At 36.8% G+C, this 25,975-nt stretch overlaps 1 protein-coding gene across 1 annotated transcript in view; it reads left to right on the top strand.

Moving 5' to 3' along the window:
* PGAP1 (post-GPI attachment to proteins inositol deacylase 1) overlaps positions 1–25,975 on the top strand; it is a 34,602-nt gene that overhangs the window by 636 nt on the left and 7,991 nt on the right. The window contains 25 exon segments of the mRNA XM_030277795.4: positions 3,726–3,879; positions 6,407–6,582; positions 7,206–7,377; positions 8,463–8,623; positions 10,173–10,225; positions 10,402–10,468; positions 11,507–11,612; positions 13,309–13,364; positions 13,476–13,559; positions 14,917–14,966; positions 16,510–16,561; positions 16,782–16,859; positions 17,774–17,849; positions 18,126–18,199; positions 18,289–18,340; positions 19,004–19,070; positions 19,943–20,051; positions 20,395–20,433; positions 21,491–21,584; positions 22,241–22,331; positions 22,546–22,743; positions 22,971–23,103; positions 23,505–23,555; positions 24,685–24,908; positions 25,250–25,354. Coding sequence (XP_030133655.4) covers positions 3,726–3,879; positions 6,407–6,582; positions 7,206–7,377; positions 8,463–8,623; positions 10,173–10,225; positions 10,402–10,468; positions 11,507–11,612; positions 13,309–13,364; positions 13,476–13,559; positions 14,917–14,966; positions 16,510–16,561; positions 16,782–16,859; positions 17,774–17,849; positions 18,126–18,199; positions 18,289–18,340; positions 19,004–19,070; positions 19,943–20,051; positions 20,395–20,433; positions 21,491–21,584; positions 22,241–22,331; positions 22,546–22,743; positions 22,971–23,103; positions 23,505–23,555; positions 24,685–24,908; positions 25,250–25,354 — 2,522 coding nt within the window.

Below are 25,975 nucleotides of genomic sequence, written 5' to 3' on the forward strand. Positions count from 1 at the left end.
CCTGCCCGCGATGGGAGCTGCCAGAGCCCGCAGTTCGTGTGGCTCGGTGAAAGCCGGGAGCTACGCGGGTGTTGGCCGAGGAAGGGGCTGGGCCGGCTCCTGTGCCAGCACTGCCGGTGCTCAGGAGGCCGAGCCCTGCATTTCATGGCCCTTCTCATGACTTCGTGCTGTGCAGTAGCCAATGTCTCAAAACGCAGAACTGAGCTTTCATTATCAGTGTATTTCTCGAGGTGGTGAACAGTGGTGCAAAGTCTTCTCGGGGAGCACTTTGGAGGTGGCGTGTCCCGAAACATACATGGGAGAGCTTGTAAATCCCTCTGAGGTGCCTCTTGTTTGCTTACAGCCTTTTAGAAATCTCTCTGAAAACCTGGGATCAGTTTGAGACAGGGGACTGCTCCTGGAACTGATGTTTTCCACACACTATTCTGGCTTAGTAGTGGAAGGATGTAAATGCGTGTTTTTAAGTTCACTGGTAATGCCGCAGCACGCAGTTGTTAGAAAACTATCTCTCTTTTTGATAGTAGTAAATACAACAGCTTTTTCTCTTTTATTAAAAGCATAATTGGTTACGTTCTGAACATTTCATTTTTCATTATCTGAGATGTAATTTATGTTGGAAAAAATAATAATTATTCTCAATAACACAGTTCAGAAGTAGGTTGCAAGCTGGCTTGCACAGTAAAGAAGATCAAAAGCAAAACTTCAGTGTTTAAATTCGTAATGAAGCAGAAAGTTAATTTTTGGATCTATTAACCTTTATTTGCTAACTTTGATATAGGCATCTCAGCCTACAAAAGAGGAACTTGGTATGGCTACAGGAATTGTTTTGTCAGTGCCGTAGAACAAATTCATTTAAGCAGTTTTAAGTACTTAAATACTACGCAGCAAGTTTTCAGATCTCCTGGCAGCCAGAACCTACTTCAGCTTCAATCTGAAGCCAGCCCGCAGAAAGTTACTGGCAAAATCCATGTGATGTTATTGGCGGGTGCCTGAAACTCTTGTCTGCCACCACATCTTTGTATTTACTCATTATGGCTTAAACTCCAGGCATTTTTAGGCAGGATGCAAGGCTTAAAGCTGCACAGGAGATGCAGGGGATACAAGTCACAGCTGACTGCGTTGCCCTCTGGAATTTCTGTTTCCTGTGTAATCACTTTTACTATGTGGGAAACAGTACTTTGAGCTGGGGGGCAAATTGTGAATTCGTTTGGGTTTGCTAAGGTATTGTACTTTACAAGGAGCTTTTCATCGTTGGAGGTGTCTGTTGTGTGTGTAGTGCTGCCTTCAGTAGGAAATCCCAGGGTGGGAGTTTCGGGTGGTACAGTAAGTACCTGTCCTTACTTCAGAAGTGGTGTCACGTTACAGAACAACTGCTTGAGCAGTTAAACAGGAAGTTTAATTTCTTTTGTGCCTATCAGTGTGGGTTAGCTCACAGTCAGCCTAGTAATTGATCATCTTTTTTTGCACGAATTTTAGAATTGCAGTGCTTGAATTTAACCTGCCCTTGTCCTGTTCAGCTGTACTTGGCAAGAGAGTCAGAAGTTAGTCATGAGGACTTGTTCACATAAACCTAATTTCTTGAAAAACAAAGCCTGCACTGACATTGTAAAAAGTTGCTGTAGCTTGCTACAACTGATTACATAAGCAGTGTCTTGGGAATTCACAGTTTAAACCCACTGTCATGGAACATGAGTGTCTCTTTTCTTTTGAATTATACATTGCCATTTTATTATAATATTTAAATACTGATTTACCCCCAAAAAAGCCCCAACCCCCCAGTATTTTGACAGTACAATTCTCATGGGTTGTGTGGGATTTTGTGTTTGACATTGGCCCAAGGAAGAACAGCATGTTTATTTTATGTTCTATAAAAGTTTTTGAGAGGACAAGGAATCAGGAAGTTTCTGTGCATGAACAGTTGATTTGATCTGTCATATAAGCACATCTTGATGGCACTCTTAGTTTAGTAATTGGAACTGCTGAAGGTTTTTTCACATTACTTTGAAAGCCTTTGCAAGAGGAGCAGCAGAGAGGAATGAGAATGGGACAGTGAGGTCAGCGAAGTTGGAAAGGCAAGATGAAGAAAGGGAAAAGACCAAAGGATGAAGATATAAGCCTTGAGTGAAGCTTAAATTTTCTTGTTCTCGGTGCAAGAATTTAACTTGCACTCTCACACTGTGTTAGTGAATCAAGATAATTAAAATACTGTAGATAATACACACACATAGATACATCTCATAGAATAGAGGTTTTATATATATATATATTTACAAAAAAATAATGAAAATAGTTTGCAAATAATCAGTATACCAAAAAATTTGGAGTCCAAGGGGGAAAGAAAATAGTCATTAGTTGAGGAGAGATAGCCAAGAACAGGGGAAGGGAAGGAGTGTGGGGGCATAGAATTAAAGCTAAATCACCTTTATGGTAGATGCAAATGAGAGAAAACAATAAATTATTTGAATTAAAGATGCTTCTATTTCAGGGAAGCAATTAAGAGAGACTTTACAGGAGATTTGCGATGCAAAACTGAGTTTAGTCTTGACCTTGTTCTGTAAAAGTGTTTCCTTAAAATATAAATTACACCTTAATACATGTATCTTTGTATTATCTTATTTTTCTCTCAATTGTTATATAATTCTAACATAATTAATCAAATACTGGAGTGAGTGTATTGGCATTCATAAAAATTTTAAAAATCTGTATCTGAGAAACTCAGAATTATAAACCAACCAACCTATATGCAGGTGTTAAACCAAGATAGTAGTAAACAAGAACACATTTAATTAAGACAGTGACTTATGACTCTAAGAGATTGACTTACTGGTGTAAGATTAATCCTCACCTAGCCCTTGGGATCAGAGATTTTGTTCTTTTCTCTTTAGGGATCCTAATCCTGTGACTCAGATGTGTGCTAGGTTACAGGGTTACTTGTTGTTGTCAAGCTGATATGTACATTAGAGCTTGAGCTGTTCAGAACCAGGTGCTTTGTCAGACCACAAGCCCAGCTCTGGAAAGGAAACAGAAAAAGCCTCAGAGAACCATGGGTTTGTTTTTTCTGCTGAGCTGTATTGAGGTGGTAGCTGCTGTTTTTTGAACTCCCACTGCAGGTGACATCTCTGTAAAAATCAGCAAAGAGAATTCCCACGAGATCTGTAGTTTCCCCAAGGCAGCAGGTGTTACCTGACAGTCTCCCACACCCACTGCTCTCTAGGTTTAGCTCTTGTTTCCTTGTGCTGAGATCCATGGCATTGGGAAGGGTTCCAGAACCATTCCAGTGCATCAGGAATTGTTAGCATCACTCTTGTGCCCCAGTTTCTGGTCTCAGCTTCTCCTCTCCTGGGAGAATTGGTGGGGTTTTGACATACCTTCTTTTTTTCCTTTTCCCTGCCCTATAAGGCTGGATTTACATTACAGATGTGCAGCTTTGATAGATATATAATTGCATTCATTTGCAGTTTGTTTCAAAGCTACTTGAAGGTAATCACTCTTTAGAGTAAGTAACTGCAGCTCATTATGCCCAGTAATACTTACTTAAACAGTTTGATACGCTATTTTTAATTAGTTCTTTTTTAAAGCCAAACCAAGTTTTTCATTATTTATTCTTTAGACTGTAATTTACAGCCACATATGCCGGATCATTTAAATGGCTAGATAGCCACTGTATTTTCCTCTTTGTAACTCTATAAACAAGGTTTTTGTTTTCTTTTTGATTTTTGCAATAGAAAATAAAATTACCTAAGAAAACAGCCAGACGATACCCAGCATATGAGCTGTATCTCTATGGGGAAGGGAACTATGCTGAAGACAACAAAAATCTCCTACTGACAGGAATTCCAGTTCTCTTTCTGCCTGGGAATGCTGGCAGTTACAAACAAGGTGAGTATTTAGCCGAGTTATAGCTTTGTTACAAAAAAGCTCTCAGATTTGTGCATTTCTGTTTGAAATTATACCAGATAGAGTCACAGTGCTTGATCATATTAGTCTGTTTAATTCCAGTCAGGATACATGATTTTTGTTTGAAATTGGCTGAATGGTTAAGCTGTAATATCTTTTGAAAGCCAGGAACAGTACAGTTTATGCTGTCCTCTAGCAGCACTCCACCCTTGCTGTACATTTGATTGCAAACATCTAATTGGTTTTGATTTGAACAGTGTTTAGTGCCGTGAATGCCAAATAAAAGACGACCTGAATTTGATTAGGAGAAGCTGAACCATCTGTTATCTGTGATGTAAAGGAATTCCATGCTATAGAAATCAGCATCATCTAAGCTTGCCCTCTAGTTTTAAAGCATTTTAATGCTTTAAATGCTTAATGCTTAAAATGCTTTTAATGTTTTAAAGCATTTTCAATTTTTTTTTGAATACCAGAGCTAATGGTACATCAAGTTTTGTGCTTCAATGTTTACTTTGGTACCTGCTATTCCTTCCAGTCTGAGTTTGTCAGACTGTTATTTTTGTTCCCTAAAATATGCTTTGAAACAGTAAATAACCCACTCATGATGTTAGAAAATGGATGTGTGTGGGGAAAACCAGCATAGTCTGAGCCCTGATTTCTTACTGTGATAATTTTTCCTTATATTAACACTAAACTTGATGATTAAATTACCTGATTTCAGAGAACCTTTAGAGAGCTGGGGTTTTTTGAGAATGTACTTGCTTAGCTTATTAACAGCGTAAAGTATTTTACCAATTAGTTTTTTCAGAAAACCCATACAGACTTCCAGGCACAATAGCATCCAAAGAAGATTATAAACATAATGATTATGAGAGGTACCATATGGACTTTTGTGATTGTGCATGAAATATTGCAAATCTGCGAATTAATGCTGTCTCTAAACACATGGCAGTACATCACTATGCAGGAAATAGAATGGTACTCTCAGGGCATTTTAGGAATCAAAAGGAAATATCTGAAGAACAAACTAGGTGAGTAGAAGTACTGCATGCTATAGGAACAATAAATATTTTAGTCATGTTCCTTTTGGAGTGGATTTAGGAAGACTGCCAATACATCATCTGTACATTTTGCAAAACTTCTGTTAAAATGAATTCATATTAATTCTTACTTTGTTCAGAATTTATTGTGAGGCAATATTGTGAGTTTTATTCTGATGCCTAGATGAGCAGAGAAGGTGTTGCTATTATAATTTTTATAGTTGTTTAAAATATATTCATATTTGATAAGCAATGAAGACAGGTGCTGCTGCTGCCTTTGTTATCTTCATAGAACCGTTTAGATTGGAAAGGAGCTTTAACATCATGGAATGCAAGCATTAACCCAGCACTGCCAAGCTCACCACTAAGCCATGTCCCTGAGTGCCACATGTACACAGGTTTTAAATGCCTCCAGGGATGGCAACTCCACCACTACCTTGGGCAGCAAGTTCCAATGTCTGACCTCCCTTTTAAGGAAGAAACATTTCCTAAGATCCAATATAAATATCCCCTGGTGCAACTTAAGGCCATTTCCTCTTGTCCTCTGAGTTGAAAGAAGAGGCTCACTCACAGCCCACCTTCAGGAGTTTTTGATGTATTACAGGCACTTTTGAAATATTAATTCATCATCTTTCATGGGCACTAAAATGGAATTTGTAAAATGTACGAAATTCAGACTTTGCATAAAAGATGATCTGAGAAGGAGGGTTCTGCCGTTCTCTCAACCTGTACCCTGAGAGAATCCTAAGAGAATCTTGCTCCTGTGTGGATTTGGGCAGACCTTTATGACCATCATTTGTTATTTTATATACTGTTATATTTTTGGGACTTTCTCTTTTATTTTCTACTTCTGCTACCATGCCTTTTTATTTGCAGCTGTTATTGTTCCCATCCTGCATTGTCTCCATGGAAACTTGGGGACAATTCTGCACACAAAAGGCTGTATTGAGTTGTAGCCAGGGTTAGACAGGGAAGACAGGTCAGAAGCACGACCTTGTAAAGTGAACATTTTCTCACTTGAGGTTTTAGATGGACAAGTGTCCTTTAGGGTTTGGTTTTGCAATCCCCCATACCTATCTTAGTGGTATTTGGGAATGTTGTCATAGAGTTGATGGCCTTCAAAGGAGTTTCAAGAAAGCCTAGCAATAGGATTGCCTCTGCAGTTGGAATCAAGAATGCCTTCTTCTCATTTGTACCAAGAAGTTGCAAATGAGATGAGAAAAGCAGCCTTAAGGTGGAGGAACATGATCCTTGTATAAATTTGTTCCTGACATAAAATATCTCTGTTGTCAGCAGTAAGCTGAAAAGAAATGGTTTGGTTTAGAATGTCTTTTATAAATTACTTGAGGTGAACAATGGATTTAATGTATTTCTTTCTTAATTGATTACGTATTTATGTGTTTTTCTGCTAAAGTGATGCTAAGCAGTGACTGTTGGACTGTTCTTATTGATGTGGTTTCTTTTTCTAGTACGTTCTCTTGGCTCCATTGCACTTAGAAAAGCAGAAGATGTTGACTTCAAGTATCATTTTAATTTCTTCAGTGTCAACTTTAATGAGGAGTTGGTTGCATTGTATGGTGGTAGTCTGCAACGACAGACCAAGTTTGTCCATGAGTGCATAAAAGTAATTCTTAAGTTGTACAAGGTAAGTAGTGACACATGCTGAGTAATTCACTTCCATTTGGGAATGGAATTCTGGGCTGCCTTTCCTGCTGCAAAACTGAAGAGTGATGAGTAGGGGAGGGACACTTTATAATGTGGCTAGATGTTAGAAGGTGATAATAATGCAGTAGAGAAGTGCTTTTCTTTAACGGATTTTTAGTACTTACATCAATCCCAGGGCTTTAAGGAGGTTCTGTGTTGTGTTTCTAAAGAAATATTTCTATGCACAATGGATGTCTTTTTCTAGTAGAGATGTAAACACCTGTAGTTTACTAAAATATTCATATATATTCATTGCCTTACATCAAGTTTTCTCTGGGAAAGTTCTTTGATGTCCTCTGTTCTTAAAAGTTTCAGAAATTAAAATCAGCTTAAGTTTACTAAGCTTACACAGGCTACACAGTATTTCCTTTTGAGCTGGATACTTCATGAGATAGCAAGTAAATTTTAATTCAGTTTTCAAGCTTGTTAAGTTGATGCTAATTCATGTTGTCCTTGAAAGACCATAAGTGAATTTGGGGGAGCTGGGGGGAGGAAATCTACAGGTGATAAGAATAGTTCAATGTCAAATCTGTTTCTGATGTGTCTGGTTGCTCTTTGCTGAAGGATCGAGAATTTGCACCGAGCAGTGTAGCAATAGTTGGGCATTCCATGGGTGGTCTTGTTGCAAGAGCATTGCTCACTCTGAAGAATTTTAAGCCTGAACTTATAAACCTGCTCATTACACAAGCCACACCTCACGCTGCACCTGTAATGCCTTTAGACAAATACCTTACTGGTGAGTATTGCATTTGTCTAATCGCATGGTATTTCTTTATTGATCCTCTCAAGCTTTAGTGGGGAAGATTCTTGCAAATCGACAGCAAAATGCGCTGCTTTATTTACTGTAATTAATCTGTTCTTTGTTACTCAAGTAGTTGAGGGTGCCAGGATACTCAGAGAAACTAAAGTGTCATATAGAATGGATTATGTGGACTTGAGTTTCTGTGCGAGGCCTGGAGCTCTCAATAATTTGTAATTTAATAAGTTGCAGGGCATGTTTCTAAATTTATAACCTTTCCAGTGAATGACATATTTTCTTTCTTTTCTTTCTCCTCTTTTGAAACTTGACCTCTGTAATGACTTTTATCTTTATTGAATAAGATAGTATTCGTTCTGTAAAAGGTGCTAAATTTAATGTTTTTCATACCCAGAGGTTGTAGAGGGGAGTATGTAAATATAGATGTAATTACGTATTTTCAATATCTACAGAAAAGATCATATTTTCCCCTCACCTAAATAAGTGTGGCATAAAAATAAAGTATAATCATTACACATGTACTATACACTTCCTGAAAAGCTAGATTTGATTAAACTATACTGATTAAATATGTGTTTAGTGATAATTGTGCTGTTACATGTAGATACTGAGGGAATTGGTGAAGGGAAGGGAACAGACATTAATTTTCATTGTTCTCTGTGACACCCAAGAGGAATGGATTATCTTTAGCTACTGAATTTAATTATTTGTGTTTGTATTAATTCTCCATCCTACAATTGATTTCAGTGCAATGCTTCTTCCTTACTGACTGTTTCTGGTCTTCAAGTAAATCTGTGTCTGTCTTTCAAATAAACCTATGGATTGCTACTCTAACAATGTATGTGCTCAGCTGATACAGAAAATGTATCTGTCTTTCCTAACTGCTACCTCTTTGGGTTAAAACAATAATTTTCCTCTCTTACATGAATCAAAAGTGATAATCAGAGCTCAAATGTCTCCCAGGGGGCTTACAGAAACTTTTAGTTAATGTTTATATAGCGGGTTTTTTTGTATATCAAGTAGGGTTATGAGAAAATGGTGATTGATTTTAATATATTTTTTAGATTTTTATACAGCTGTAAACAATCATTGGATTCTAAAGGCCCAAGATTTAAGAAATTTAACCACCCTTTCTGTGGCGGGCGGATTCAGAGATTACCAAGTTCGTTCAGGACTGGCTTTTCTACCAAGATTGAGTCAACATGACAGTGCCTTATCTGTTGTGGTAAAAAAGCAAACTGTTTTTTTGGTTTTGCATGGAACTGTGTTAGATAGTTATTAATGTAATGCATGTATCAGTGTCTATATGGGCAGCATAGTGTAAATCAGTATGAAAATACTGCATGGTCAAATTCTAGATGGATATGGTATGGTTATAAAATCAAAAATAGTTGATGTAATGAGCCTCCATTGGAGGAATATGTGTGGCACTGATTGGAATCATCTATCACTTGGTACTGTTTCTTCTTACCACCTGCTTGCACTTCTTCAGTTCCAGAACACAGGTTTTATTATCCCATGTTTTTGCAAGAGGTGTGTATATGCAGAAAGGTGAATGTATACTATAGAAGTAGAGTGTTCCATTAGAGAGCTCTGGCATAGCACCTTCTTTTTGTATTTGTTGTTTTTCATAGAATTTAGGAATAGAAAGGACGTAGAGGATCATTAAGAATAATTTTCTGCTTTTTGAGTCATCTATCCTTTCAAAAGCAATCAAGGGTCATCAGAAAGTATTTAGGTTTGTTGTTCCATCCCTCTCCATCAATTTGTTTCCTACATGGACAACGGAGAAGCTGGAAAACACTCACAAGGAGGTGGCAAATTTGTAATTTCCAACTTCCATTTACTGCGGAAGCCAGTTTTTTAATGCCTTTCTTCTGACATCTGCTTAAAATGTTGTATGAAATATCTGTCATTCCCTTGGTGTTTACCTCCCCGTGTGTTGTACAGAAAGCTGTCTATAAATAGGCTCAGCTCTGATCCTGCTAGGCTAAGAGGATTAACTCTGCATTCCCTTTGTCCTAGTAACCCTTCTTTGCATCTGCTCTACTTTCATTTCTCTTGAGTGTTGGTGACCAGAATTTTGCATGAGCTTTCATGAGTAGTGGTACCAGTTCTTTCTGGCTTTTGTTTGGTTTGTTTTGGAGGTTGTTTTGTGGTTGTTATTGTTCAGTTTGGTTTTTTCTTCCCAATGATGCATTAATAGTTCATAGTTTATTTTGTTCATGTTGAGCAATAGGTTGATGAGCTCCATTTGTGGGAGATTTTTTTGATAGTGTTAAGCCCTAAAATGTAGTACATGAAATCCATTTAACGCAAGTAATGGCTTCAGACTGACCAGGTCTTTCTTTGTGGTGTTCTGATGGTTCTTTATGTTGAGGATGCCCTTGGTTTCTCAACAGCAGCTTTCATTGGCATGCTGCTCTTCTCATGTGCTAGGATCAGTTATTAAAATAGCAAGATTAGTCATAGAAGCAGTCTTTGAAGAAATTTTTGGTAAGTTTCCTCCTCTCCATTTTCTGCCCTTTCACTCTTAGTCTCTGCTATTTAGCATAGATAGTTTTGTAATTTTCATCTTGCATGTGCTTTAGCGCTTGCAAGATGGGTGACTGAAGAAGTCATTCTGTTGTACCCTAAGCCCTGAAACTCTTAAGATAAAGGCTGTTCTTTTTAATAATTGTGCAAATATGTTTAAATAAGGAGGGGAAAGTTTTCCATATAATTTTAGAATGTTGAGTACTAACAAAACGTAACCATTTTCTTCACCTGAACAGAGCTCAGCTGTGCCTAGAGCTTGGGCCTCAACTGACCATCTCTCCATAGTGTGGTAAGATAATGGAACAAAGGTTAATTGAGTGACTGTGCATAGCTCTCTTATCCACTGTTATCACTTTCTACCATAATTTAACTTCACTTTAATATTATGGTGAAGTCTATTCTGATCACTTTTATCACCCTGGATCTTTCCTTCCTAGATCTAATTTTACTTATTCTGTCTTCTAGGTGCAAAGAACTGATCCTGGCTACCATTAGAGCTTTTTTTGATCTCATAGATGAAAACACAAGGCAGGTCTGTATAAGTGGTCTCTGTATATTTACCCATCAACCTTTCTTCTTCCATCCCAGAATGTTTAATCAGGAGAGATATTTTACAGAAAGCTCTTTCTTGATTATTCTAAATCACACTGAGAAAATAGTTTTCATTTTGTACCAGTCACTGAAAAATCCCTTTGTGTTGTTTGGTCAAAAAGTCAAAAATAAGACGGTGTTAGCTCAGTTTTCATTATTGACTGTTTGATGCTTTATAGCTGAGCTGTGGGCTGAACATTTCTTCCACAAAACAGCAGGTTCAGTTGACCTTGCACCAGATCAACAAATTTTGTTAGATCTGTAGCTGTGAATTTGACCTCTCAATAAGAGCAGAGCCCAAGATGCAGAAGAGGAGGGATTTCAGGTGTTCCTTCTGAGGCTGTTTGGGACAGACTCCTCATTTTTCATGTGTACTTACTTTAATGTGTGCTTTAGAGAGATAAAAAGAGCAGTACAGTTGTTCTACAGCACTGACTGTGCTAGAGGGTAAAACTTTTCAGACATCAGTTGTAGTGGCCACAGTTTTGGAAAGTGGAATAGATAAAAATAATTCCTGGAAGGCCTATTTGGAAAAAGCAAAACCAAACCGATCAAGCAAACAAAAATCCTAACCCCAAACAAAAGTGAATCCCAGTGTAGCTATACAGCTGGATATGAGAACTCAGATTAGCTTAAATGTGAGAATTTTTCTTAAGCTGTGCCCTAAGTGTCATTTCAGGAAGAATGCATGTGTGTCTATAAAGAAAGTTTAATGGAATGGTTTCCGGGCGTTATGAGTAGGTGAGGATGTAAAACTCCTGAAAGTTTTGGCTGTGCTTTATAATGTGTAGATTTTCTGTATTGCAGTGATTGACTATTGATGGCATTTCAGAGCATTGAATTCAGAACAGAAAGGGCTCAATGTCTTCTAACAATCTCTCCTGCCTTCCCCCCACAAAACTGTATCGCTAGCTGTGATCATGAGATGATCTTAAACTACACACTTTGCTAAAAAATTGATAATGTGCTCTTGTTTTAGATAACTGAAGACCCAAAGAAGAGAATGTCTGTACTGAATCACCACTTTGTGAGACACCCTGCAAAGATGTTTGAGGAAAATCCTGAAGCTTTTACACACCTCACAGGTATGCAGCAGTTGTCTTTTGAATAGGATTCAGTGATACTGCTTTGTTAATTGTTAATCTTCTCACTAACAAAGTTTCAGATTACACTTTGTCCTCCTTCAGACAAACTAAAATACCGGTTATAGACCTAAGCAATCTGCTTTTATTTGGTTTTGGTATTAAATTGGTTAACAAGGGTAGGTGCAAAATCTGTCACTTCTATATAGCTTGGATTCTGAGGATTCATATTTACACCAGGTTGTCCAGTAGAAAATCTCAGAAACTGGGAATTGCTGGATGTCAAAAGGGCAGCCTTATCTGCAGTGGTTGCAAGAGGGACTGGATGGGTGTTGCAGAGCCATTGTGGTACTTTATGATCTGAATACTCAGATTTGCTCCATCAATCACTTCCTTTTTCCCATGACATGGCAGGGTGAAATGAACTGTTCACCAAGGGTTTCCCTTTAAAGTTCCTTCCTAAGGATGCAGAGTTAAAAGTGAGAGATTTTGACTGCCTAGAGTCTTATGGACTAAACACAACTTTTGTAGGGCAAAGCTTTATTTTGCTGAACTGGGCTGAACTGTTTTACACAAACTGTTTTATTTCAGGAATGTTGTCAGTGTAAGACATTGTAGAGTAGTTTGTACTTTGGTGTCCAGTTTTGGGCAGCCTCTTTACATGAATGTATTTATGCATTGGCATCTCCTGAAAGTAGTGTGGAGCAAAAGACCACCAAAATAGGCAGTTCCTGGGGCATAGGAAATGGGGGAAAGAGGCTGAGAGAACTGAGGATTTTCACCCTGAAGAAAATGCTGAGGGGGATCATGTTGCTGTTTTCAACTACCTAATGAAGAATTGGAGAGAAGGTGAAGTTAGATTTTTATCAGAGGTTTACAGTAGCACAATTGGCAGTAGAAATCGTGTTATAACAAAAGACATTCTAATTAGGTATTAGGAAGAAATATTTCACCAGGTAGGTGGTCAAACACTAGAACAGGTGCCCAGAGAGGTTGTGAAATTGATTTTTTTGGGAGGGTTACCTTTTTTTGGGTCAGTTTTTAGCAATAAGAAAAATTGGTTTAAATTGGATTTCATGCTTTTGTCTTCCTATTCATGGTGACCTCTTGACATTTAGCTGAATTTTTATAATTAACTTGTTACTCTCCTTAAATGGAAGAAAGATACAACCTCTTTGCATGACAATTGGGATTATTTGTACTCTAATCTCTTCATTATTGTCTTACTCTTTTTCCTTAGCCATATCTTTAAACTGCTCCTGTTTTTTTGTGTTTTATTCACTTTGCTGATGTTCTTCTGCACAAGTTTCTGTATTAGCTTTCTGAAATGTTGGCAGGAACAAAGATTTGGGCTCTTCCTAATGTTGCCTCATCATTAATCACTCACCCTATAATTACACAAATATAAGTCTGTTTCTTTGTTTTTGTTACCTTTATTTTGTTTCAAGATCCATGGGGTTTTTATTTTATCATTAGTATTTAGTAACAGGATCCTAGGGGTTTATTGTTTCCTGTGTAACTGATGATAACTGTTGCATGTAATTGTAAGCAGTAGTAATCCTCAGTGTTGATTAAAGCACATAAGGTTTGCATCCATATATGGATAGAAGATAAGATCTTGGTGATCAGTAAGATACAAGATTTTGGATGTAAGGATAATTGTTCCCGCAGTGCAGCATACTGAAATATTTATTTTTAGGAGCTTTCAAGTGGATTACAGTCAAAGGCTCAAAATGGACTTACTCAGTTTACAATGTAAGTAATCTATTTCCCCAGTGTGTGTTTATGTTTTTGTTTGTTGGGGGGCGTTTCTGGTTTTTGTTTTTTTTTTTTCTAATGAGTTGGTTTTGTTCTTTTTTTTTTTAGGATTCTGATGGAAAATATTTCTCATTTCCTCTTGCAAGCCACAGAATATCATACAGTCATGTTTACTGTGAAAATAGTATGTTGGTGAGAAAATACTTCATTAATGTCTGGAGTTCACTTATAAAGATGTGTCTTTTAAATTTCCATTTGCTGCAGTTTTAAGACAATTAATGAGCAGCTGTTGAAATTGCTGCCATCCATTTACAATTACAGCCTAATGCATGTCAGAAGTACTACCTGTTTTAGCATGTCCCACTTGGTATTCAAGATCTGAAACCTTCAATGCCACCTGAACCTCAGATGTTTTCTTTCCAACTCTTGTGGTTAGCTCCAGATTCTGTGTCCTTTAGTTTAGTGCAGTTCTGTATTGATGGTTTGGAAGAAAGAAGTTGTTTTTAGTGTGCTCTGTTTATGCCAGACTTCTAATTTGGGAAAGCTGTTTATAGGTTTGCTTTTCCATAATAAAATTTAAGTGAACCTGAAAGGCTGCAGAGATCTTTCACTAAGCAGAGAAAGTGAGTGGAAGACAGATGAGGAAACAGCATCATCTCAGTTGTCTGCTATGAAGAGGAAATAATGTGCAGCATTTCTTGTTTTTTTAGCTTGAGACACATACATTCAGCCAAATTTTTTTTTTCAGTGTTTTATACAAGAATGAATTTAATCTCTTGGCAAACTGAAGATGGATAAATACACTTTTCAGAATCACGTCTTTTACATTAGTGGCAAGAAAATTGAGATGCTTTCCTGTTTCATCCTGCCTGTCCCTGTTGCCACTCCTCCCCTTGGCAAAGATGCCATTCATACCACCATTGTGAACAGCAGTTGTCTGTGCTTGGTGCTTTTGTAATTGTCTTTCTCAGTGGCACCTTCAGTGTTTACATGTATGTTGTGATCTTAGCTGTGCTTTAATAGGATAACTTTGGCCCTTGTTATAGTGTCTGAAACATAGGCCTAGTACAGCTTGAGAGGAGGAGGGAGGCACAGAACAACTGTCTTAGAGCTACATCATGGTGCTATTGTTTCAGAACACTTAAGTTCTCAAGGAACGGAGCAGTAGAACATCAAATATCTAAAACATTCCTCTTCTGTTTAACAGAGTACCTTGAGATGTTTCTTTTAGCTAGAAGAGATTAAACATGATATATAAGATGGATATTTTTGAAAGAGAAATTAGGAAAGCTTGTTTGCTTAACCTTGTATTTATTCATACAAAGGGTGACAAACTGACATTATTTAAAATGGTTCCTAGAAACCCCCACCATCCACTCTAAAGCTTCACCTTTCTGTCTTTGCAATTATAATTGCAAGATTATGGTATCAGTCCTTTAATTATCATCAGTTTAACCCTTGCATTGTTTGAAGTAATCAGTATTTTTAATATATTTATAAATGCAATCACACATAGGTAATGTAGTATTTTATGGTATTGACTTTACAGGACACAAGTAGCTGGATTTATGGCTGCATGAACACTAATTCATCAACGTGGTGAGCATGAACAGTTCCTGTTCTTTATTTAAATGAGTTTTGTGAGACTCTGAATTTAAAGTCTCTAAATTATCCTTGGTAGGAAGGGATTGGAAGTAAAATCATTACTGTAAATAATTCATGCTTTCTATATCACCAGGAAAACAGGAAAGAATAGCTTTTCTTAAAATAGGTGAGATTCTTCTTCAGGGAGCTGTATTTTTGACCTTCATAGCAAGAGCTGGAGAGGAACCTTTCACAAGGGCATGAGGTGGCACAACAAGGGGTAGTGGCTTCAAAATGACAGGGCAGATTTAGGTTGGATATTAGGGAGAAGTTGTTCACTGTGAGGGTGGTGAGGCATCAGAGCAGCTCCCCCATAGAGGCTGTGGATGATCCATCCCTGGAAGTGTTCCAGGCCAGGGTAGATGGGGTCCTGAGTAACCTGGTCTAGTAGAGGGTTCCTGCCCTGTCCACAGCAAAGCTGTTGGAACCTAGATGGTTTTTAGTGTTCTTTTCAACCCAAACCACTCTGTCATTCTGTTTCTTTAGAATCCTGTGACAAAAGACATTAAATGTCACATAGAGCCTTCAAAAGAGTGGATTGAAGCATCTCTTTCTTTCTTCGACTTTGCTACTGTCATATGGAAAGTATTTAGACGGGTGCTTGGTTTAGTGCTTATTTGTTATGACAGTCATTACACAATAGATTTAAAACATTGTCTTAGCTTAAATTTGTAAAATAAACTCTAAGTAAATTTAATCTACCCTTCAAATTAGGGAAAACTTCCAGGCAAAATTGAACTAGCAGAGTTTTTGTCGTTCTGGGATCACTGAGGTGTACACCAGAGTCTTGACTACAGCCCAATGTCACAATTACTTTTTCCTGATCCAAGAAGTTGGCTATTACTCCTTTGTAGGACCTTTGATTAGCATGAAGTGCACGTTACTAGTTCAGGACTGCTACTTAAACCTCATCTAACAATAGTGTGTTGGCTGTGGACTGTCCTGAGGTCATGAACACTATTTATAGAAACAGCAGTATTCTGGTATTCAAAAAAATGAAAACCTGAAGTGACCAAATGGATGTGTTGCAGTTCAGTGTGTGAATGCATTTTAGAACTGTTCCAAACTCTTTAACAGCTAATAATTGTAATTATTTATATGATCTCTTTTAGATATTTTCATATGAAAAGTTGTGGTTTTGATATTTAACCAATGCTAATAAAACTGCATGAAAATTCAATGTTAGTGCAGTTTTAGCTCATGAAAAGTTTCCATTTTGTGTCTAAGCTGCCTGGCTAATACGTGCTGCAGGTTTTCTGTATGAGAGAGTTGGAACTTTGCTTGGCTTGGTTTTGCATAAATAAGATTTGCACTATCTGAATTTACTGCAGTTTGATAAATTACTGTGGTAGCAGTACACCCAAATTTCTTCTCAATTTAACATGTTAATTCAGAGAGAGAAAGAGAAGCTGGTATATTAATCCTATTAATCCACTGCCATAACGCTGGGCCTGCATAATGAGCATGTTCATCCCTTAATGTGCATGAATTTTTACAGCCTGGAAGCTGCTGATTTATCCTGGAGAGCTGAGTTACTTCCAACCACCAAGGTAAGTGTGTACCTAACTTGTAGGAGGGAGAGATGCTTCAGGGGGTGGTTGCAAGTCATAGAGGAAGGAGTTGTTCTGTTTGGAGCATTGAACAGATTGTATTTCACAGGAAGAGGGTACAAGAGGTAGACAACTAGGAACTGGCAAGGGGCAAACTAACGGGTATGTTCAGTAATGGCTTTGCTACTTCTTTATTTTTCTTTTTTCCTTTCTTTTTAAGGTTGTATTGCTGAAACTTCTGGACTATCCTTCTTTGTCCCACATTGTCATTCAGGTACCTCCTGCAGTTGGCAATAAGGTAAAAAAATATGACATTCAGAAATTGCTTGCTTAGTGTATTCATAACTTTCAGGTTATGTGACAAGAGGAAAAGGAAGTATATTAAATATGTGCTAAGTTACTCTGAGAAACCATAGACCCAGAGTATACATGGTTTGAAAGTAGCTTCTGTAAGCTCAGAAACACTTCTATAAAATACCAAACAATAAGGCATGAACAGCACTTGAAACATGTACAAAGCCACAGTTCTCAAATCAGTTCTGAGAGTTCTTGTTGGAGATTATAATGGTAATCTTCCTTGTTCTTCTTAATACTCTGACTGATTTCCTGAATGTTCATACCTTTGAACAGTCATTTCTTTTACCAAGGTTAGCAGAGAATACAGATAATTGAAGGCACCACACCTGGATTCTGGGAGGCATAGGTCAGATATCTCTGCAAGCTCTTAAACCACAAATGATGTAGGAGACTTGAGTTGTGCAGAGTTTAACAGTTTGAATCTCACAAATGAGATTGATATCTTTGCATCAAGGGTTCTCAGGATCCCAGTAAGAGGGATGTTTGAAGGCTTTGTGTGCTACCCATCTGGATCAGGCAGGCCTTTCCAGTTAGTCCTGGAAATGGCAGAATACTGAATTGGAATTTCCAATCTAATCATATCTGACATTGCTTTCTGTGACACAAATACAGTCTCTGTGGTATATTAATCTATGATCCAAGAAGCTATTCACAGCACAAGTGAGTGTGATGTTCTTCTGAGTGTATCTTCAGATAGTTGTGACAGAGACATCTTGAAGTGAAATTAATAATGCACAATTTTCAGGGTAAACAAAGATAGAGGAGAGATCACTTGAGAAATGTAATTTGGCAAGTACAAAGGCTTTCTAGTCTTGTGCTTGGGTTTAGATCTGTTTTTAATATCCTCAATTGCAGTATACTTTGGGCTGTGAATTCTTCAAAGAGGATTCCAGAACAGTCCAGCTTCCTGTAACACATCTTTTTTCATTTGGTAAGTATAGCATATTGCTTTTGGAAAGATGGAAAACTACTATAACTAACCTTTGGATAATAAATTTGCCTAAAAATGTCAGGTTAGGAGGTTTTAAGGGATTGTTTTTCACTGAAGCTAACAGTGCTTTTGTTAGTAACCAAGAAATAAGAAACATGGGGGTTTAGACTAGCAGATATGAAAGTATGCAATTCTCCTGGAAAATAAATAATCTGAAAATATAGTGCATTCTCACATAATTTTATATAATAAGTGAAAATACTACATCCTTTACAGGGTTTTCTTCAAGCAAAATTCTTTTAAATTCAACTGGATTACTTTACAATGTACAGCTCCAGCACTTCAACCAAGTAAGAATGCTACTTAAGTTTTTAAGGTAATGTAACCTTAAAAGAAAGAGGGAGAAAAGTTGAGTGAATTCTATTTTTTTGTGTTCTAGATATATCAAGCTTTCAAAATTTATATAGACAGTCGCTGCCAGTCACTCAAAGGTAAATAGAAGTCTTCTAAAGTAGATATTTATAAAACAAATTGTTGAAAATTTGTAGAAACTAAAATCTTCTCGTGCAATGGAGTTTAGGCAATGCTGTTATAATCTGTTCAAATATGTCTGTAATATCTCTCACTTCCCACTTTAAGAAGGATGGATCAACGAAAATTAGGAATTAGTTCTTTAATGTTTGCTTTTCTTATTTCCCAGCAAAGGGAAGTTGAATTTCCATCAGGATTCTGCCTTATATTGAAAGTGTTTCTTGAGAAAAGCATATTTGGCTAGGATATTTATTTGCTGATAAAGGGACTCAAATTTGAATGTCGAGCTACATAAGCTTAAACAGGATGGGTTGCTAAAGGACCCTGTTTCAAACAAAAAGAAAGTGATGAATTCTATTAGACTGAGATTTTGTTTCATATTGAAAAGCAGAACTCTTCTCATAACTGTTCTTCCTTTAAAAATTTATGACTCATTGTCTTGTCCTATAACAACCTGAGTTTAAACATTTTTCTGCTAACTGCTCTGATCTGCATTGCAAGCCCAGAGATTCTGTGTAATGATCTGTGTGCCACCTTTGTTTTACTGGCCCTGTAGTTTTTAGAGACAGTTGCCACATCTGGTTCTTAGTTAAGTTTTATTTTTTAATGCTGTTCCATTTCAGAAAGAAAACCAAGTGTTTACAGACTTCATATCCCCTGGTCATATGAAGACTCAATAACTGTAGCGAAGTAAGGACTTTAATAACTAATAACTTTTTGATATGTTTTTTTAAGAATATTTGCATCCTGTTGTGGTAATATTTCTGATATGAGACAGTTTCTGCAGTCTTAAGTATTTGGCCTCTGCATCTTTTCCTCATTTAGCTTTCTGCCCTTGTTGACAAAGTTGTTTTGCCTTTTTCTAGAATAAGAGTACCTACTTATGGTTTGCTTAATGGTTCTCACTAGTTTTCCTGTAAAAGAAGTCAGATATGCTGCTCTGAAATTCTCAGGATAGTCATTGACCTTCTCATGAGTGGATAGCTGTGGCTGCTCTGGATGCTGGCTTTGTCCTGGAAACCAGGGTTTGGATTATACAGTAGCCCTATGTTTGCTTCAGCAGCATAGTCCTGACAAAATCAAATCATACTGATGGAAATATATTTGTCACTTATGAAGTTGAACAACCTGACTGTATTTCAGATGGTTGGAAAACTGTATTTCTAGTTTAGTTTAGAAGTCTGAAGGATAGATCACAATTTCCAGCCCCCCATGTTTTCCAGCAGCGTAATACTTGCAGGAAACTGAATTGTATTCTGGAGGATATGTTCTTTCCAGCCCTGGCACTCACCATATTTGCATGCTCTATGAGGCAGTGTGTTCACTGAACTTGTCTGCTTTCTTTAGTGCCATGTCCCAGGATAGTTCAGAGGAGAGGGCATTGAGGATGTTATGTAGTTCTTTGTGACAGGATAAACAAGTTCCTTACACCATTTTGTCACAGCTTGAGGAGACACTTGGTGTGGTAGATCTGCTTTATGTGCATTTGTGAAGACTGAGACACGTTTGTATTTTCTGCTTGGTTATAAGGACAGCAGTGACCATGTAAGTTGCTGTTTCAGAGTTCCATCTCTTGTTGAGATTTCTGCCAAACTGCACATTGCTCAGCCTCACAGTGACAGCAGCCTTCCAGAGTTAAACATCTACTCTTCCCCAGACTGTCAGTATGAAGTGAGTAAAACAGTTTTATTTTATTGCTAGTTTGCATTGCTAGAAAATTTTTGCATAAATCAGTCTTTTAAACCATAGCTAATTAATCTAAATAAATACTAAGCAGATCTAAAGGTGGGCTGTTTGGCCTTTGTGTGTTACAAGTATTTTGCAACAGCTGGGTTAGTACTGAAAGTTGGACTCTAAAACTTTAAAGCATTTGCTTTTAATTGTCAATAGCAAGGTGTTATACATTTTAGTTTTGAGATTGCTGTATTCTAGAACTTAAATTTGCTTCTTAAAAGTTAAAGTATATTGTACTTATGCTTATCATTGTATGAAACAATTTTTTTTTTTTTCCAAGGTAATTTTGAAGACATCACTTCTACAAGTTCTTGGGCAAGTAAGAAAACCTAATACTAAACTGGTTTTTTTTTATGTCAGTAGCATCTATAGAAATTTTTACTTCCTTACTTCCTTACTGTGGTACATAAGGTTCCTTCTTAATGCCAAAAGGAACACTATTCAATGATTATTTTGCAACTTTCTCCGTTGCCAAAGATCTCTCCCGGATGGATGTCAGGCCCCAGTCCTCAAAGGAGCAGAAAAGCTCTCTAGCTCTAAAGAGCTGCTGTAAATGTGGAGTATGTGGCTTTGTGGTGAGCTCAATATCTGTAGGTCACTTTAACTTTCTTGCCTGATGAGTCAGTGGTGTTAAAACTTTAAAATACATTTGGCATCAATTAAGTTGAGGGGAAAAGTCTAAGTAGGTCCATATGCTCCTTTTCAAGAAATCTTCTTTGGTTATCAATGAAGAATACATTTCGACATGGGGATCAGTAAAAATAGACTGGCCATATGCAGTTCTCTGGATCTAAAGAGTAATTAATTTGCAAGCACCTAAGTGTAGTGCTGGAGTAAAACTGGCAAGATTCTCTATGTGAATGTATACATTTAGAGCAAGGATTTTTCATTTTGTTGTTATTTTACGAGAATTTATAGGCTCTTGGTATATTAATCATGACTTGGGAGAGTGGAAGCCAATTAATACATGCATGTAATTGCTTCCAAAAGTTCTTTGCCTAAAAGCATATATAACTATATTCAGATTTTGCTTGGAAAGTGGCTTTTAAATTGTTTTAAACTTCCTTTACTGAAATGTGATAGTTGATTTTTTTCATACTTTTCTTGACTGGAAAAAAACCCATTTGTTTCTTATTTGATCATTTATCCACACCTGTTTCATTAGCTTCTTATGAGATATTCTAGTCTTTTCCTTCTATAACATTAATCGCTATTGGAGGTTATTAAATATGCATTAAAATGAGAAACTGGATCATTCAAGAAAGATTTTCTAATCTCATTATCATTCTGGTTTCATGACAATATTTGTGTATGTGTTTTTAAATTATATTTTTTGTAGATAGAAGTGAAGTTATCCCTTTATCCTTGTCTTTCAGATAGTAAGGTTCCATGCTGGTGCTTTTCCAGTCTATATTGTTTCTAGTATTCTTCTTACTTATGGAGGACAACTGAGCACATTAAGATCAACAGGTAGCTTTCTAAAAATCTGTATATTTTCCTCTGTCACAAGTGTTTTTAGAGAAATTGCTTATTAAGTTTAGTGATGAAAGACTAGCTAGATGTGAATTTTTCAAGCTAAATATCATTCAACTTATGGAAACACTTGGATCTGTATTCTTCTTTTTTAATTTTTCTTAGCTGGTAGTTCTTCAAGGTTGTGTTGTAGCAAAATCTTTAATATTTTAAATTGCAGTCCCTTCTCTGTGAAATATCAGCGTTGCATGGTAGTTTAGAATTACCAGAAATCTACTTAAAAGTGCATGTAAAAGTTTAAAATACATTGTTAACATGCAGAAAACGTGCAGGAAGATGAGACTTGCATTACAGCTTTGTTATGCTGTCATGTCTGCAGACAAAATGCATTGTTGTTAAAATTCAGGGGGTGTTTGTAACAAACTCCACAATGTCTCTAGGAGCTCATGTGCCATATTGCCTTAATGTGGGTGACCCAGTGGAGAAGGGCCTTGGTGGTAAAGTATGCAGCCTTGCAGGACTTAGACAAGGCATGGTTATCTTGTTTTCAACTCAACTCATCATCGTCGTTGTCTGAATTTATATTTTGTTGTGGATGATGTCTGTTGAAATTCATTACAGTAACTACAGATATTCTCTGTTCTTGATCCTAGGCCAGTGCTCAGACTTCTCCCTCGAACTAGTTAGGGCAGCAAAGCCCTACAAAGTAGAACCTCTTATAAGCATTGTTGTGTTTCTGCAGGGGTGAGTTTGCATCATTTATTTGTCTAAAGCAGTTTCCAAAGCAGAAGTTACAGTAAAACTGTTGCTGGGGAATAATATTATTTTATTTGTAGTCACTATAAACACCTGTCTGTTATTTTGCTTGAAAGACTGTAATAGAAGGAATAGATGATAGATATCTAACTGTAAGAGCAATTGGAAGTGATAAATAATACTGCTTTCATGTTTTTGGCAGGTTTAACTGGTTTAGAGAGATATGGGAATCACTGTCACTACCAGAGGTGGATGCTGCTGTACTGAGTAGGCAGGATGCATGGTTCCCCCTTGTGTCCCTGATTCTATTTCTTTTTGGGACAGGCATTGCCTACTGGAGTGGAGTATTTTTCTCTACATCTCTGAGACTCTTCTCTTCATTATGGTTAACTCTGATTAGGTAAAACAACATGATTCTGTATAATTATGCTCTTCTAAATGACTCTGACCCAGACAGTTTGGTTTTTTTTTGGTTCTGTTTGCTTCTGTGTGAATGCTTGGGCAAGATTGAATTCTGGGCAGATTGAATTTATACATGATTTTAGATATCTGTGTTTGAAAGCACGCAGAAATTGATGTCTGGGAAGAAGTACAACAGGAGTTTTGTTTCTGGATTTTTTTTTTTAGACCTACTGAACTTCAGAAAGATAAGTTGATTACACCCAGCAGACTCTGTGGGATGGTATCTCTTGCTTTGATTAGCTGGACCACTTGTGGTGCATTTGCTGTACTCATTATTTATCTTCAATACTTGTTCAAGGTACTGAAATGCTAAACATTTTGTATTTGTAACTGAATTGAAAATTTTAGGTGCTTTTAATTAACCCCAAGTTAAAAGTAAAAATCCAAATTACCCTTTTTCATACATAAAAGAAAGTTATTATTCTCATGCTTGAAATAGATATTTCTAATTTATCAGTGTCATAATCTTGTAGAATTTTTCTTCTTTTGTTAATACTTCTCACAAAGAAATGTATGGTCTCCCACATGCCCACTACAACAATGCAGATAATTGAAAATTTTAACTTATAACTAGGCAATATTATAAAAACAAAGACTGATCATTCCTTTGAAGAGTAAGGACTCCTCAATTTCTTCTCCTGTACTACAGCTTTTGTGTGAAGAATCCTTACTTAAACAAACCAACTGCTTGTCTTACAGGTTATAAAACTGCATGTAACTGTAAGAGCAGAGCAAAACATGCACAACAGGGTGAGTCCCTTTCCTGCTTCTGTTCCAAACTGTGGCCAAAAATTGTCTGGCAAACTTCTGCCTTGATACTCCTAGGTTGTGTTGCAGTGACTGGGTAGCTGTAGTTCACTTGCTGCATGTGTGGTGTGAAAGAGCAGCCAGGCCATGAGCAGCCTGCTCCATCACACATGGCTGCTGTTCAGAGTTTCTGTAATGTGAACTTGTCATCTAAGAAGGGAACTCTTGAGTACACACAGATTAACAGCATTTGTCTAAATTTTGGTATTATGGCTTATTATTCGTATTTGGCATGGCTTATCTTAAAAAAGAAATCTAGGTAATAATCTATACTGCAGGTAAAATTGCTTTTTCTAGAGAGGCAGCATGTGCAGTTCAAGGTTTTTTTAGTCCAGAGATGACAAATAGAATGTATTAGATGAATATGGACTGAGACTGCAGCAGTGTGAATTTTATTTTCTGGGTTACTTGAAAGTATAGGATCAAAGATGTAAGCAGGTGTGGATAACAGCGTATGATAACTACCTGCTTTTTTTTTTTACAAGCATAGAACAAAGTCTGACACAAAAAGTTGTTGAAAGTTTTCTTTGGGTTTCTTGGAGTGGATTTTTTGGGTGTTTAGTTGAAATCCTCTCCTTTCATCACTGTATAATATTTTGTTTCATTTATGGGTTTTTTTCTGTAACTGGAAGTTATTATCTGCCAACTCATTTGTTAATCTTTGCTATTTATTCCTATAGGTAATATTTTACTCCCAGTTGCATTACTTCCTATATCTTTCCTGTGAATGATCAACTGTGATTTTTCACCCCCATGCTTTGTTACTCCTTTTATTTTGTTCTTCCCTCTTCCAGGAACTCCTTTTCATTTCTTTGGTGTCAGGGCACCTACAGTCTCCATTCTTTTCTTCCATAGATATATAAACTATTAGTGTATGAGAAATTTCTGGTTAAATTTAGATACTTGAAAATTGGACTTTGCTTTTGGTGGCTTTTTGAGGCATAAATTGCAGATTTTCTTCCTAAATCACAGCTGGTGTGATACTGTTAGGATATTTATCCCCTCCTCTTTCCCCAGCGTGGGTTCTTACAAGCCTGTGCACGTTTTTGTGACTTCTGTCTTTCTTTTCCAGGATTCAGGCCACTCAAAAGAAGCTTCACAGAACTCCAGTACACACACAGTCAAAGCTCAGCATTCAGTGGACAGCATTCCAGAAGCAACACAGTCTCCTTCCAACAGCAAAACACTTGCTGAAGCTGTTAACAGTCTTAAGATGCACATTACAGTCCTTAATTTATTCACATGGATTGTGCTGCTCAACTTGCCATCTTTAATTTATTGGTTAAAAAATCTCAGGTAAATTCTTAAATTGACACTAAGGTGGAAGAAAGTTACTGGAACCTTTGAATATAATAAAAATTATAAATGTTTGATTCTTTACATTATTAGTTACCTTACAGTTTTAAAGACTTCTGTTAATTATTATTGTTTTCTCTATCCTGTCTGTTTTTTATTGTGGTGTAAATAGATGTTAAGTAAATTGGTGATATGTTTAAGAAAGTAATGTTTCAGAAGGGGTTTAAAATCAGGCAGGGATGCCATATAGATTTCATGTATATTTTTTTGTCATCAGCACATGGATATTATTTGGCAGCCTAGTTTAGAAGTGATGTGCTTTTTAAACCATTTCTTTGCAGGTACAGTGTTAGACTTGATCCTGATCCCTGTAGATCCACAGCTATTATCCTCGTATGCATCTTAGAAATTCTAATGAATTCAAGTACTTGTGAAGTGAAATCAAGGTACTGTAGCCCAATCTCTAGTTTTGCTTTCCTGCTTCTTTGTGAATAATCATTTGTGTGGTAAAACTTAATTTATGCTGCAATTGTTCAGCCTCTACAGGGGTTCATATGGTTAAGTCTCAAAGATGAGCTAAAATGTGTGCAAAGTTCCTCTATTTCAGTTCAGAGGAAAAAAATCCCCTGTATTTGCCACATGGAAATAAATTAAGTATATGCTGTCTAAGCAATTGGCTGCATAACAATTTATTGAAATGTGACTTTTTAACTCATGATTCATTGAATCCTTTCAAGCACAGAATTCAAATACATTGAGCAATTATTGTCAGACAAGTACAAAGAAAAGGGAATTCTACAGTTTTATAGTTATGTTCTTGTAGCTTCCTTTATGGGAGTAGAAATATAATGTGTTTTCTACTGGATTAAGAAGTTCTGAGAACTTGGTTTTGCTGACAGAATATTTCTTGTTGAGATATGAAACTAGTCAGTGCCTCATGAATGACAACAATAATGAATGTCATTTATCCTCTTGATCAGTACCTGTTATCTCAAGGGATCTAAGCCATTCAGTCTTCCTATGTTACAGAGAACAAATTTCTAAATTAATATTTGTAATGTCATTAA

This window comes from Taeniopygia guttata, chromosome 7, assembly GCF_048771995.1.
Source record: "Taeniopygia guttata chromosome 7, bTaeGut7.mat, whole genome shotgun sequence".
Classification (NCBI taxonomy): domain Eukaryota; kingdom Metazoa; phylum Chordata; class Aves; order Passeriformes; family Estrildidae; genus Taeniopygia; species Taeniopygia guttata.